The sequence below is a fragment of the Myotis davidii genome, unplaced genomic scaffold (assembly GCF_000327345.1).
Source record: "Myotis davidii unplaced genomic scaffold, ASM32734v1 scaffold46, whole genome shotgun sequence".
NCBI classification, from domain to species: domain Eukaryota; kingdom Metazoa; phylum Chordata; class Mammalia; order Chiroptera; family Vespertilionidae; genus Myotis; species Myotis davidii.
In genome coordinates this window covers 11,390,523-11,405,737 of record NW_006383006.1, presented here as the reverse complement: position 1 = coordinate 11,405,737, position 15,215 = coordinate 11,390,523, and the positions used below count along the sequence as shown (strand labels likewise).

General features: G+C 39.8%; 1 protein-coding gene across 1 annotated transcript in view; it reads left to right on the top strand.

The window, feature by feature from the left end:
* The window catches only part of FMN1 (formin 1), a 398,649-nt gene that overhangs the window by 82,964 nt on the left and 300,470 nt on the right, over positions 1 to 15,215 (top strand). The window contains exon 2 of the mRNA XM_015557593.1: positions 4,106 to 4,284. Within this exon, the coding sequence (XP_015413079.1) occupies positions 4,106 to 4,284 (179 nt within the window). The remainder of the gene's footprint in view (positions 1 to 4,105; positions 4,285 to 15,215) is intronic.

Genomic DNA, 15,215 nt, shown 5'->3' with positions numbered 1-15,215 from the left:
GCCTCTTGCTCCCCCCCCATTGGGGATCGAGCCTGCAACCTGGGCATATGCCCTGACTGGGAATTGGACCAGTGATCTCTCGGTTCCTGGGTCGATGCTCAACTGCTGAGCTACACCCGGCTGGGCAAGTTTAGCTTTTTAAACTGAAATGCAGTTTGTGTGTGAATCTTGGTATGAATGAGATAATGGGCATACTATGAGTATGGGCATACTTGATTTTTTTAAAAAAAACATGATACATTGAATAATGGTTTTTAGTACATATTAGATTATCGTAATCTTTAAGCCTGATTAGCTGAAATGGTTTAAAGTGTAGTGCTTTTGGTGGAGGCAGATGATAGAGAGTATATCAGGCAGCTATTTCAACAATGAACCCCAAATCTCAATGGCTCACAGCAAATATTTATTGTTCCCATTCATTGGCTTAGGAGTTGACTAAGGTTCATTTGATTTGAGCCAGGTTCAGCAAGATTGGCTCCAGGCAGTAAGACTGTGCATGGGTCTGCTCTGTGTGTCTAATCCAGGCTCCCTATGATGGGCTTGTCAAATAATGATGGCATAAACACAAAGCAGGGTGTAAAAACACACGGTGCTTCTTACTGGTAAGGCTTGCTTCAGAATTGGCACAGTGTCACATTGCCGACATTCAGTTGGCCAAAATAGGTCATGAGGCCAGATCCAAAATCCATGGGCCAATGGGAGGAACTGCCAAGACAACCGGCAAGGCCTTGGGTGCTTAATAATCATACGGGGAGTGAGTAAAGAAGTGGTAACAATACTCCAACGTACCATAGGTAGAGAGACATTCTAGTTTGGAAAGATAAGCTATGGATACTGCTTACAGTTGTAAATGGCATATTACCTTTCCTGTCTTTCTGCTTCCATTACATTGATAATTGACAGCAAAACCCCAGTCTGATGTTGTAGGTTAGCATCAGCAAGTGCAGCTCATCATTTGAATGGTTGAGACAAGCACAGACTTTCCAGGTGGTCCCAAGGTAAGTCGCCCTTACTGTACTGTGACTGTGCTATGTGTTGTTATTAATAGTGGTCAGCTGTAGAATTAACCTGTGTGTGTATGTGTGGTCCATCCAGCTGTTGGAATGTCTTTGAGAAGCAAAATAAGCAATAAACACTGAGTAAAAAACAAATTTACAATATGCACATGATAGGGAAAGGTATATGATTAGGTTGATTAAACTTTAAAGCTTTTTACAAAATGTTCAGTGAAAATCAAATACCTCAAAATCTGTATCAGAAAATTAAATGACACTTGGCTTTTGACAGAACATACTTACCTAATTTTAGGTAAGTTTTCCTTCTCTTTATTAAATTTATTCAGTTGAAGAGAGTAGTGTGGCTACTACCCATTTTAATAAATATAGACATGTGCTTTATTTCTAACTTCAAAAACTTGCGTTGGTATTATTAAAATTTCCATTAAAAGACTTATTACTTTATAAGTTTATGTGCTTTCTGATGGTGAATTTGTCCCATGTCCTAACCTACATTGTCAGATGTTTAAGAATAATGTTTTAATGTTACTTACTTCTGCCCTTGGTCCTTTGCTGTCAAATTGATCCTCACCAAAATTACTATGCGCCATGATTTTTACCTTGCATGTTTCCTTCATAGGGATTTTGTCTGGTTAAACACAAGGTATGAGAAATTGGCTCTTTAAAATTAAAGCTATTTCCAAAACAAAGTTCCTTTTTATTGTTTCTACCTAAACTGCGTGCTGTCTTTCCTCTGCACAGGAGTGGATTGGGTTGCACTCCACACCTCACGAATGCTGTGTCGGATAGCACCGCAGAGTGTACAAGGGAGTTTGTGTGTGCATATGCATTTTCTCTAAGGACACAGATCCTAGTTATTGTGGGAATTCACCACTCTCTTAAACCCAAATGATGAACTTCTGCTCACCAGACAATGTGCCTTTGATGATCTGGATGTCTTACCTTAGGTGTTGTATATTATGTTCTCTGTGATGTATATATTATGCTTTATGTCGTTTTATTAACCAGTATAAACTTTACTCAAAGCCAGCAGCTATTCCAAAATAAAACTGAAAAGTAGAAGGCCATAAAATGAAAAACAGGGCTAGTAATTAGTGCATTTCTGAAGATAATGTAGCATGGTGAGAGTATACCATAAATTTAAAAAGGTCGATTTTCTCGTTTCTTGCCCAATATGAGTAGAAATATTCTGGGAGAGAGATGAGCCATATAATGGCAGCTAAAAAGGCTCTGGACTTGAATCTCTTCATCTATGAAAGCATGGCCAGCACCCTTCCTCTCAGTGTCACCGTGAAGATAAAGTGAAGGTACTTAGCAGAGTGCCTCTTCTTAGAGCCAGAGTGGGGGCACTAACAGGAGGGCCAAAGCAAATGCTCTGGAGAGTGTAGGTAACAAGGGGCATGTGGAGAGGGTGAGGCCAGGTGACTGAAACGGCTCTCATTCTAAGACATCTGGCTCAGGGAAAGGAAGAGCTTAGTTATAATAATCTGGACATGCTATGTCAGCAGAGTAAACACCTGAGGCCCTGGACTCTCACGTCCTCAGTCTCCACAGAGTATTCTATGGGCAGCCCGCCAGAGGGCAACTGTAGAGACGCTGGGACCTGCCTCACCTTTCACTCTGAGGTGTTTGGAAATCAGCTGACTGGACAAGCAAACAACAAGCAAAACCTTGGCCATTTTTAAATAGCGTTTCTTCTAAAATGCTACTCTCATAGAAAGGAGAAGCATTTTATCCCATGATCCCTCTGTTAGCTGGCTTACTCTCAGCTCAGGTCACTGGTAAGTCAGGTTGGCAGCATGGCGGAAGTCATTGGCTGGCTTTGGGTCACTGCCAAAGAGACGCTCTTACAAGGATTATGTGTAATAAACAACCTATCATATATCCAACGGTGATCTCTATTGCGAAAGTACACTGAGCCTAAACCCTTAACTTCTGTCTGGTTGCATAATATTTTGCCAGGGTTGCTTACCAGGAATTAAAAGAGGACCAGGAACTTGAGAGTCAGATGGGACTTTAGAGGTGATCTAACCTAGTGTTTTCCAAACTATGTTCCATTGGAACACTAGTGGCTTTCAACAAGGTTATCAGGTGCCCCTTTAAATGGATTCTGTGGTCAAATAAGTGTGGAAAATACTATTCTACAGAGCTAAATTTGTTTACTAAAGGACACTCAAGGCCTGTAATATGCTAACATGAATCGTAGCTCCAAAAGATAAGACATGCCACTTTTCTCACACTTATTTGACCACAAAGTCCTTTGGTGACAGAACACACATTGTCATCACAAGAATGCCAGGCAGAGGCCATATAGTCTGGTCTTTGAGAGCATGGCCTCTAGCGTTTAACTGCCTGGGTTCAATTCCTGGCTTTACCATTTACTGACTGTATGATCTTTGTGATCCAGTTTCTTCTTCTAAAACTGGAACACTAATGATACCTGCCAATAGGGTCCTTTTAAAAAATCAAAGAACAGGGCTGAGAACAGTGCCTGGCACAGACCTGCCTATTCTCATCCTAACATGTAGATAAGAACTAGCAGAACATCCTCAGTCTGGGGATGAGAAAAGGGAGTTCTACATAATCCACGCAGGCAGCCTCACGCATTCAGCACGCTGACCAGCCGCCAGTGTGCACCACTCATGATGATTCCACCCCCCACAATGAACATGAACCCCGTGTAGTTCCTAACCTAGAAGACACACACACTAGTGACTTGGCTCAGGTGACAGCTTTTAGTAGTAAAGCCAACAACCCAGCCTTCTGGCTTCTGTCCTCCAGCTCATTCCCCGATTCTGTCCTGAATGAGAATGGTATGCATAGCAAGATTAGTAAGCAAGAATAGGGAGCCCAGAGATGAGCTGATTAGGCTTATTTTTTTTTTTAAGCAGGTGGTATGAGGGCACATGTTTTAATTCTTTGTTAGTGTGATTCAGAAGAGTAATTAAGAAAAGCACTTTTGGAGGAAAGGAAACTCTAAACCTTACAAAAAGGAAGGTAGTGTGAAATGGCCCACATGAGTCCCCAGATAGGGTGGCTTGATGTTTTTCTGGCCACTGTCACTGAAAACCTTCTCTGTGTTTGTCTAGGCATCTCCTCCGAGAGCTTTCCCCGGGACTGCTTCAATGAGCAGTCAGCCTCTAAGGACCTTCCCATCAGGGATGGAGGTGCGTGGGTCCTGGGCCATAGAGCTGGACCAGCCTGTCCCTTTCTGCTCCTCGAGGAAAGAGAGAAGACAAACAGAAGTGAATTGCACTTGGATCTCCATGTAAGTAGAAATATTGTGTTTGTGCTGTGATTCTTTGCAGTCAGCATAGGTTCATTTAATATGCATTTGATGTAAATCATGTTCATAAAGCTGCTGAAGCTTCACTGTGTGTGTGTGTGATATGTGTGGGGGAGGGTCATTGTCTAAAAATCAACTGGTGGCAGAAAACAGATCTTTGTGATTGAAATTTATGTGCTAGAAAGTGACTGTGTTTACACTTTATCTGAGCTTTTCAGAGTCCTCTGTTCACATCAGCTTAGCTGCCTAAACCCCATTTTGGGAATGATCATTTGATGCTGTTCATCTCTTAATATCATTTTTTCTTAAAAGGTAAGGAAATATGTTAGCTGACTGATAGGCTCTGGATTTTCCAGTGAAACCCAAATAGCCTGTCTTGCTTGCACATTCCTAAACCTTTTTTTTTTTCTCTTCGGCTGCCCAAATAACAGGTGATCAGGTTGGCAGGAAATCTACAGAATACAAGATGACCCATTTTAAAAACACAGCCTTCTTCTTTCGCAGTCATTCTTGTATCATTGACACAGAAGCATTGAAGACCCTATACAAAGCGGGGGGCTGAGTTTTAGCTACTTCCACATTGTAGGTGGCCTGATAGGATTGACCACCTGCCCCCATTTTCACCACCCTTCTTCACCCCCTTCACCTCCCAGTTTCCTGTCAGAGATGGGGGTGAGCATTAGGAATCCAGAAAGCACTTATTTCCCCCCATTAATTATCATGCCTATTGACAATCTTGAATACTTCCCAATTCATTACTTTCAGGCCTGGAAGTATGTGTTTGACGAGTGTGGGTTAGGTCTGTGATGTTCATATGGGTGACGATTTTCTCACGCAACCACCAACAGAACCTTGTATTTTTCGTAACTATAAAACCATAGTCACAGTATGTTTTTTTAGAAAAGCATTTGACATCCCAGTTATTGTAAAAGGAGGTTTGGAATGGAACTGAAAGATGGAAAATCTACAACCCTTCATGAGATGACATGGAAATTTGCAGTTTTGTTTTTCCCTCTGAAAGAGTAAAATTGTGCAGCTTGAGACGTGCTCCAAGTAAGAAGTGGAACAGTGACATCTATTGGTCAGATTACTCTCAGTTCAGCTTGCTGCTGCACAAGGCCTAGAACATGGAAGTTCAGAAACAGATTTTGAAAGACTTACTTTTTCTTTTGTGTTTTAAAAAAATTCTGTGTTTATGTGCTTTTTTAGGCACTGGCTAAACAGGTTTATCTTCTCCCCTGTGAATTAAATTATTTCTTAATTTTACTTAGTTTATTTTTAGTTTTAAGAGTCATACCCAACCCTTTTAGAAAACTTGAAATATGTATTTAAATGGAAAGAAAAGAAATAATCTGTAATCTCAGTAGTCAAGGATAGTGTTAAATTTGATAATTTTTTGTGCTTTTTACTATATATTACTTATTTTCAGTGGGGGATTTTTTGACATATAAACATAGATTTTATATCCTTCTTTCTTTCTTTTTCTATCAATCACTTTTACATTGCTTACCCATGTTGTTTCAGGTTCTTTCTAGATGTATCTTAAGTGACTGTATACTGTCCCACTATAACATATCCCAAAATTTATTTAATTATTCTCTATTATTGGATGTTGAAGTTGTTTCCAATTTTGGAATAGTATACTACAATTTGGAAGTAAATACCACTGTCACACATATAATTTCTCCTATGCCCTTTCTCTTCCAAGTATTTTTAGGCTTTTGATACATATCATTGCATTAATAAGATCTATTTCCTGAACTAGCCTTTAATGGCAATAATATGTATATATAAAACATAATTTATATGTTATATACATTACTACTGGCCCTGTGCACAAATCCATGTGCGAGTATCTCGCTGCTGCTTGCCTCAGCTGGCTTCCCCGCCCACTGCCGCTCATAGCTCTCCCCCACTTGTAGCTCTCCCCGCTCATAGCTCTCCCCCGTTTATGCAGGGCTAGTAGCTCGCTGCAGCTTGCCTCTGCTGACCGCCCCACCCTCCTGCTGATGGGTGACCAATTTGCATATTACCCTATTATAAGTATAGATAATAAAACATTTTTATATGTTTCTTAGTCTACTATTAATTATAACTTTAAAAAATTAGGATAATTTTTTAAGATTATTTTCTACATTAGCTTTTTTATTTACACTTTGGGCCCTAAGGCTCCTCACCCCCAAACCCTTTCCCCTCAGTATCATTTGACTCTTATTCCCTCTCTGGTCTTTATAGAAAAAAAAAGAAAAAACAAAAGCTAAAGAAAGGCCCTTCATAGTAGCACCAGCCCTCCTTCCAGTTACCATTTTGATTGGTGGATGCCAGACTCCCACTGATTATTAAATGTTTAGCTATCACCCTGCATATTAATGAGTGGCAGCACATCTACAGGAAAGGCTGGGAAAGGAACTTTCTGATGGTGGCAATGCAAAACAGAGCAGTCCTGTCAAAGCTTTAAGGCCGATCAAAATATCAGTCATAAACACCTCCCTGACCGAGTGTTCAAAGTCCCCCTGGAGAAACATGTCCTTGTAAGCTGGTGTGCTGATGATTAACAGGATATAAACTTTCACCAAGTCACTAGAACCCTTCCAAATGGAAAATCTTACTTAGAATATCAATATTTATTATAATAACAATCTTTTTTTTAAATTAAGAAAAATATAAAGGTTATTCTAAGCTTCCGGGCCATTCAGAAACAGGCAGTGGGCCCACCTCTGCTCTAGACCAGGAGTTGAAGATCTCTCTCACTTCACTAACTAGCTATGGCACCCTGGGCATTGCTGAACTTCCCTGGGCTTCAGGTTTTCTGTTTGTTTATTTGTTTGTTTTGTTGTATGTGGGTTCTTTTTTGTTGTTTTGTTTTTATCAAATGTGTTTTGACAGAATGGGGAGGACCAGGAACAGATGAAACAAAGTTTCTTTTAGCTACAATATTAGTTTCCCTGATTCTATTATAGGAACATAAATCAACCGAAGCAATGATATTTGGAATGGAAATTATTTATTTAAAGGAAACAAATAACATTTCCATATTCCCAATGTGAATCTTTGTTCTAATGTGAGAAATAATGTCACATCTCTGATAGCAAGACCAAAATTTGTAGTCTCCTAACTCTATTTGAAGGTACCCACCATTTCTTTCTGCTTCTCCAGTGCAGTTCCCCCTCCCCCAGTTTATTGAGGTATAATTGACATATAACATTGTATAAGCTTAAGGTATCCACCATAATGACTTTATATACATATGTGTGTATTACAAAATGATCACCACAGTAAATTTAGTTAACATCCATCACCTCAGTTACCAGATTCTGTTCTTGTGATGAGAACTTTTAAGATCTACTCTCCTAGCAACTTCTAGCTATGCAACACAGTATTATTAACTGTAGTCACCATGCTATGCATTAGCTCCTCAGAACTTACTAATCACATAACTAGAAGTCTGTATCTTTTGACTGCCTTCACCCATTTCCCCTGTCCCCCGTCCCCCCACCTCTGGCGACCACCCATCTGTTCTCTGTTTCTGTGAGCTTAGTTTTTGTTTGTTTGATTGATTTGGTTTTTATGTATGTGTGTATTTTTTAAGATTCCACATACAAGTGAGAGCATACAGTATTTGTCTTTCCCTGTCTGACTTATTTCTCTTAGTCTGGCATATGCCTCAAGAGCCATCCATGTTGTGACATTTGTCTTTCAGTCACTGAATTGTAAGGTCCCGGATGTCCTTGGGGAAATGGCAGGATGTGGGGCTGGTGTAGGATAGACACTAGAGATATTGAGGGCAGCATCTGTTTACCAACCAGTATGTATTTTAATGTTCAAACAACCAGCGCCAGTCTTGATGCCTCTTGGGTAAATGTCAGCCAGGCTATCTATCATGTAGAGAGGTTCTGTTTAGGTGATTATCCTGTAGACCTGCGCAAGCAAGTTCTATGGACCATTCTGGGTGATCTACAAAGCTCCTCAAATACTGAACCCAGTGCTCAGTCAGCTCCCCTTCAGGTCCCGAGGTTGCTAAATAGTCCATAGGATGAACTCAGAGTGAAAAATCACTTGTTGTTTTTCTGATATTCAGACTTAACTGGTTGTCCTGTGTGTTATTTACTAAATCTGGTACCCCTGGGCATCGCTTTTCGGGCAGCATTCAAATGCACCAACTGTGAATTGCCCTCGGTGGCATCTGTGTATGGTAAACACTCAGTCACCCCAGAATCCCTGTTTAGAGCTGAACATTATAAAGTTACACTTAAAGGAAAGTTTCTTGTAGCCATCAAACAAGAAGCTACCGTTAGCCATGCTCCTCAGTTTCCAGTGCATTTGAACCAGATATGCAAAGGCACTGAAGATGGACAGACTAGAGAGCAAATGCAGCCTAATTTCTTACTAGTGAAATTTCCCGAAGATCTCATTTGAGAGGAGTACTCACCATGGAGGGTGGTTTATAAAGTGTCTGTAAACATGGGAGGTGTGTGAGATAGAAATACCACTAAAAAAAGTGTGGCCTGAGATTGCAAAAAAGATAGGAAAAGATAAGCAGCCATTACGATTATTATTGGTTGCACAAATCCTGGAAGTAGGATTTTGCTTGCCAGTTTTTAAAACCCAAACTTTAACCTCTTCTTAGTGATTCTGATTTCCAAGGATCATCTCAATTTCCTTCTCACTGTGGAGCCCTGATCTTTTCTGACTGAATTGGCCTAAGTGGATGGGGAGGACATAGCATCAGGTTCGAAGTAATTGTATCTTATGAATGGAATGATATAATTACCAAGTCTACACCCAACCTTTAGTGTCTCACCCAATAACAAAACTTCCAGGTATTGATCGCTTCCTAAATGCCAGGCACCATCCTTTGAGGTTTCATTATACCTACTGTACAAACAGAGAGAGAGACTCAGTAAAGTGAGGGGCAAGGACTTGAACCCAGGTCTGTGTCGAGACCCAAGGGCTTAAATGTTAAACCCCTCTACCTCTCCATTACTATGGATACTTTTTTGTTTTCTTTTGTTTATAATGTCCAAAACAAAGCCATGTATTTAATGGGTATGAGTTAGCTCTCATAATTAGTGAGAAGGATTAAGAATCAGGCTCAGAATCAAACTAGACCACAACCAAATCACCCCATAGACCTCAATCCAGTGAAGATTCTGCAGTGGCTACCATGGAACACTAGATGTCTCAACATGCCCTTTAATGATCCTATCCCCTTAAAATGAATGAGGAAACACTGATGGGAGCATGAGCAGATATCAGTACTTCCACCTTCCTTCATTCCTGAATGTCAAACTCCACAGCATAATTTAATTCAATAGCAAACAGTGCACAGTGCTCAATGGTATGGTGCCTTTCCAGTACATGAAAAGGGCCACCTCCCTGTCTTGTTTTCATGGAAGCCAATGAGAGCCTTCACCTAAGGCTAAAGGCCACAGATAGACTTACCCAAAACATTAAGATATTCATGACAATGAGGCTTGTGTGTGCAAGTGAATTCAGAAATAGCAAAGTAGCTTGTTTTCTGAAGGGGTGTGCTATTTTGTTTATGAGTACATACGTGTGAGCATCTGTGTGCGTGAAAGACAGAATAAGAAAGAGAAAGGAAGAAAGAGGTCACCCTAGCCAGTTTGGCTCAGTGGATAGAGCATCGGCTTGTGGACTGGAGGGTCCAAGTTTGATTCTGGTCAAGGGCACGTGTACCTAGATTGCAGGTTTGATCCCAGGCCCTGCGGGAGGCCAGCAATTGATGTACTGATGTTTCTTTCTCTCACTTTCTCTTCCCCTCCTTTCCACTCTCTAAAAATCAGTGGACAAATATCCTTGGATGACGATTAACAACAAAAGACAGAGATTAAGTGTCTGTTGGCTGTATGATAAATGATCAAGAAATGATACAGGGGAAAATAACAGTGGGAAGTGATGAATTAATGATCAGATTGGAGAATCCCCTTTTTTACCTTACAAACTCCTCATCACTTTTTCATGATAAAACATTTGATAAAAAGTAATCTGGTTTCGCTTCTAAACCCCATGAAATTTAACCAGTTACCTCAAATTAGTACCAATTTTGAAATTGGTGTGGAAGGTTATCACATTAAATTAAATGGAAAATTTAAGCAATCGTAAAGTTCAGTTCTTATGCTTCCCTTCCCTTGCTTTATTTCCCTTGCTTCCCTTAACACCTACCTGTGCTCTCAAATCTAGCAGCATCTCAGATTTCACTGTAAAAAAAAAGGAACAGTAAGTTTGGCTTAATCATTGAACAACCTTAGTGGATAATGGAACTCTGACACTCTCTTTTCTTTGACCTTGATAACATTTAGCGTGATGTTCTCTTTGTCTATTCTGACATGAAATATATTAGCTGCTCATGTAAAGTTTGGACTCTTGGCATTTTATTAAGAGAAAACTTTGTATTATGCTTTCAGAGCCTGAGAGCACACAGAATAGAGTTGAATTTTATTAAACTGTTGATAAATTTATCTAGGAATTTTATTTAAATGAGTTGCAGCTGAAATATCTTACTTGGTTTCTCTAAAATCAAAATAATTGCTTTTTTTACCCCCTTTTCAAAGAGTTCAATTTTTCAGCCTCTCTGTTTTGTTTTAAAAAACTGCAGTGCTGTGTGTATTTATTGGACTTGGGGTGCTATAAACTTCATATGGTCTCTTTAAACCCTGGTCTCTTTCTACATATATCATTTATGTTCCATGTATGTATTTCTGAAAAGCACTTTCTTTCTTCTCTCTCCAGGATAAAGATGGTAATTTGTGGTTAAAATTACAATCCCATGTGACCTATTTAGAATTTGAAGTGCAGTAGCCTTTGTCTAGAGCAATGGTTCTCAACTTTCCTAATGCCGCGACCCTTTAATACAGTTCCTCATGTTGTGGTGACCCCCAATTTCATTGTTACAAATTGAACATAATTAAAGCATAGTGATTAATCACAAAACAATGTGTAATTATAGATGTGTTTTCCGATGGTCTTAGGCGACCCCTGTGAAAGGGTCATTGGACCCCCAAAGGGGTCGCGACCCACAGGTTGAGAACCGCTGGTCTAGAGCATGTTAGAGCACGTTTATGTTAACATAAGGTTTCAGTTTTTAGGGCCCAGTTGTTTTTTTCTTATCTTTTGATTTTTGCAGGCTTTAATTAAGCCAACTCAATTTGTTATTATTATCACTATTTCTAAATTGGGTTAAGAACTGCAGCTGCTACATAAATGTTCTGTTCATGAACATTATAACCTTTCCTCTCCAGCTGTAGAAAGTAAGTGACCTTGATTGTAGGAACTGTTAGAATATTTCTTCAAAATATTTCATGACACTTTTTAAAGTGTTGAAAATTACAGCAGTGCTATATATGCACTTGTTTTGTTTAAATACCAAATTAAAATGATGTACAAAGTGGAGGCAATAATGAATATATTTCAGAACTGTGGGAATGTGACGCCTCTCTCCCACCCATTTATTCCTGCAACTACACGCTGAATCTGTGGTGACTCAAGAAGGCACTGCGTTGGGACTATTAGCACTTTTAATTCCTAGTGCAATCCTTCTGAGTTAATTTTTTTTCTATTTTATACATGTAGACACTCGCTCATAGACGTTAAGTAACTTGTCTTAAGTAGCACGGTGAGTATGTGACTAGTAAATAATATCTCTTGTTGAACACATATGCTACTTCAAAGCCATAGCTCTTGCCTCCTCTATTTTTTTTTCTATTCTCTCCTCAGCTGTGTTCAAGAATAGACTCATAGTTGTGGCAATGCCTAGTTTACTTTCTCCTTTGTGATTTTAATGAATTTAGATTTGTTTCCATTTTTTTTTCCTTAAAATGACTAACTCATGAGAGTATTAACTTCAAGGAATCATTACTGATCAAATCAGGACTCATGATCTTTGTGTCCTGTCCATTCTCTGCAAATTCCTTCTAACTTCAATAGTCGTTTGGTTCTGGTAACCAGGTGATTTATTCGGCCCCCATTCGGATGTTTCAATGTGAAAGAGAACTGTTTTAAAATAGTTCTTTGAGTTATTGTAATGAAAAGGCTGACCATTTAGAATCAGATTGATCCAGTCCAAATTTTGGCTTTGCCACTCATTGGTTGTCTAATCTTAGAATTGACCTAATTTCTTTCAACCTCAGTATTAACATCTCCAGCAATGTCCAACCAGTAGTCACTAGCTACACGTGGCTATTAATTCAAATTAAATAAAATTAAAAATTCAGTACCTCAGTCACACTAGCCACATTTTAAGTGCTCACAGGCCACCCGTGGCTAGTATCTATTGTATTGATGACATAGATATAGAACATTGCCATTATTGCAGAGACTTGCACTGGACATTGCTAATCTATAAAAGGAGCTCAGTGATACCTTTCTCCTAAGAGTTATGAGGGAGTTAAGGTACAAGAAAACTTGCCTAAAGAACCTAGGATGCTACCTACTTAGGACAAGAATGACACTCTAAAAAAATGCTAGTTCTCTCCCTCCTTTCCCATTATGCAAGCTCTTCTTATCTACCTTCATTTTATTTTAGGTACATCCTCAGATTTCCTAATTTTTATATGGCCTCCATTACATTTAAAAAGTAATTAAAAATGATACCTGAAAGAAAAGAAAAGGGAAAAGAACGATACCTTGATCTTTGTTGTTTGTTTGAAGTAATAATCTCAAAATAACTTTTACTTTAAAAACTTAAGGAAGGAAAAGAAAAAGATACCCAGTAACAGCACAGCCAATGGCTGTCTAGTTTTATGACTTGGGAAGCAGGAGCATCTGGGCAGCAGTAGGTATGTATGGTTTATTAGAATCCAGAACTTCATCTAAAACTTTTATCATGATCAACTTCAGCCACAATGAAATGCTTTCTGTGTGGACTTCATGGCTTCTGCAGTGATTATCCACGAGGGACATCATATTATTCATTTTGGAAAAGCTCAAAATCCTTCAAAAACTTGTCCCAGGATATTCTGTACCTTAAAGAAAATGCCCCCTTTCCCCCTCTCCTCTACAGCTTCACAGATAAGTCCCAGCCTTTCCTTTTCCCTCTTGCATTTTTTGTGCATCAGCATAACAGTGCTAAGGGACTGCATATGCAGTATCATCATCAGTGTCTATCAATAGGCTCTTGAGAAAAGGATTTTTTAAAATATATTTTTATTGATTTCAGGGAGGAAGGGAGAGAGAGATAGAAACATCAGTGATGAGAAAGAATCATTGATAGGTTACCTCCTGCTCGCCCCACACTGGGGACCGAGCCCACAACCTGGGCATGTGCCCTTGACTGGGATTGAACCCGACACCCTTCAGTACACAGACTGATGTTCCTTCCACTGAGCCAAACTGGCTAGGGCAGGGATTTTCTTGAGAGAATCCAAATTTATGGATTTTTTTTTTCCTCCCTGAGTTGGTTTAAAAATCATTGTGGAGCACAGGAAAAGCAATAAAAAGCAGGGTGAACTCTGTTACCTTCTACAGTGGTGACCTGGGAAAACTTTAAGCTAATTACTCTTTTCAGATGATGGAAAAAAACAATCCAGAGAGCATTTGCCCTGAAATACCCCAAGGGATCCCTTGAAAGAATTTTCTTTGGAACTCCATTCACTCATGGCACACATGTGGCGTGGGGAGGCATAATTAGTAGGCCTTTCTATAGTGAACAATCCTGTTCAGACCAAATGGCCCTTCTGCCCAAGTGCACATGTAGGGGCGGGGCACCTTCATGCTCTGGCTGTCAGTAAATACCTGTTTTATATTGACAGAGTTAAAAAAAGGTTTTTGAATGCTAGTTGACATCCCTAAGAAAGTGGTTTCTTTCCTATGAAAATGTATCATAAAGTACTTACTATGTGTCAGGCATTGATGGGGGTGTCAAACAGATATTAGTTTACTGAATGCTCTTAACAACCCGTAAAGGAAGTATTTTTCTTATTCCTAGTTTCCAGGCCAGGAAGCTGAGGAGGGAGCTTGTATAAGTTATTGAAGGTCAAGCTTCTTGAAGGAGCAGAGTAGGATGTAAGCGCAGGACTCAGAGGAAGGTTCTTAACTCTGCAACAGCCCTTGTTCCTTGATCCTTGAAAGATCACATACCTACTGTTCTCTTCTTTCTTTCAGCTTCACCACAGCCTCTCCTCTTCCCTTTAAGATTCTTCTAGTTTGTTACCTACATTCAACATATTTCCACACAATCCTTGATACTGCTCAATAGAAAAAGGCCTAAATCATTGCAACTTGTTCTTGCAGTAGGAAAGTGCAGCCTGCTTTCATTTTTATTTTTTTAATATATTTGTTATTTCAGAGAGGAAGAGAGAGGAAGGGAGAGATGGAAACATCAATGATGAGAGAGAATCATTGATCTGCTGCTTCCTGCATGCCCCACACTGGGGATCGAGCCCACAACCCAGACATGTGACCTGACCGGGAATTGAACCGTGACCTCATGGTTCATAGGTCAACACTCAACCAGTGAGCCACGCCAGCTGGGCCTGTTTTCTTTTTTAACCAATTAGTAAAAACAGTTGCCGGCTTCTGATAGGCTGATGCAGAGGGGCTGTATTAAGTGTTGTGAAGTTGGCAGGGGAAGTGCAATAGAACTAAAATAGAAGGGAAGCTTACAGAGGTCTCTGGCTTTGTCTTTCATTTGGCCTCATAATTTCATTTTGAGGATGTGGAGAATGAGCATAAGGAGGATGCTGATCTGGAAGAAGGTAAGGTCACACATGCCAAGGCAGGAGCAGGGTGTGTGACATGGGATGGACAGGGGTCAGGGGACCCGTTTCCATCTTGCCGCTGTGCTTGGGCAGTGTGAACTGCTCTTGACTTCCTCTTTAAAATAAGGCTAAGCTAATTGGTTTCTAATATTTGTAAAATCCCATTCAGCCTCCCAACAATTTGATTCCCAACACTCT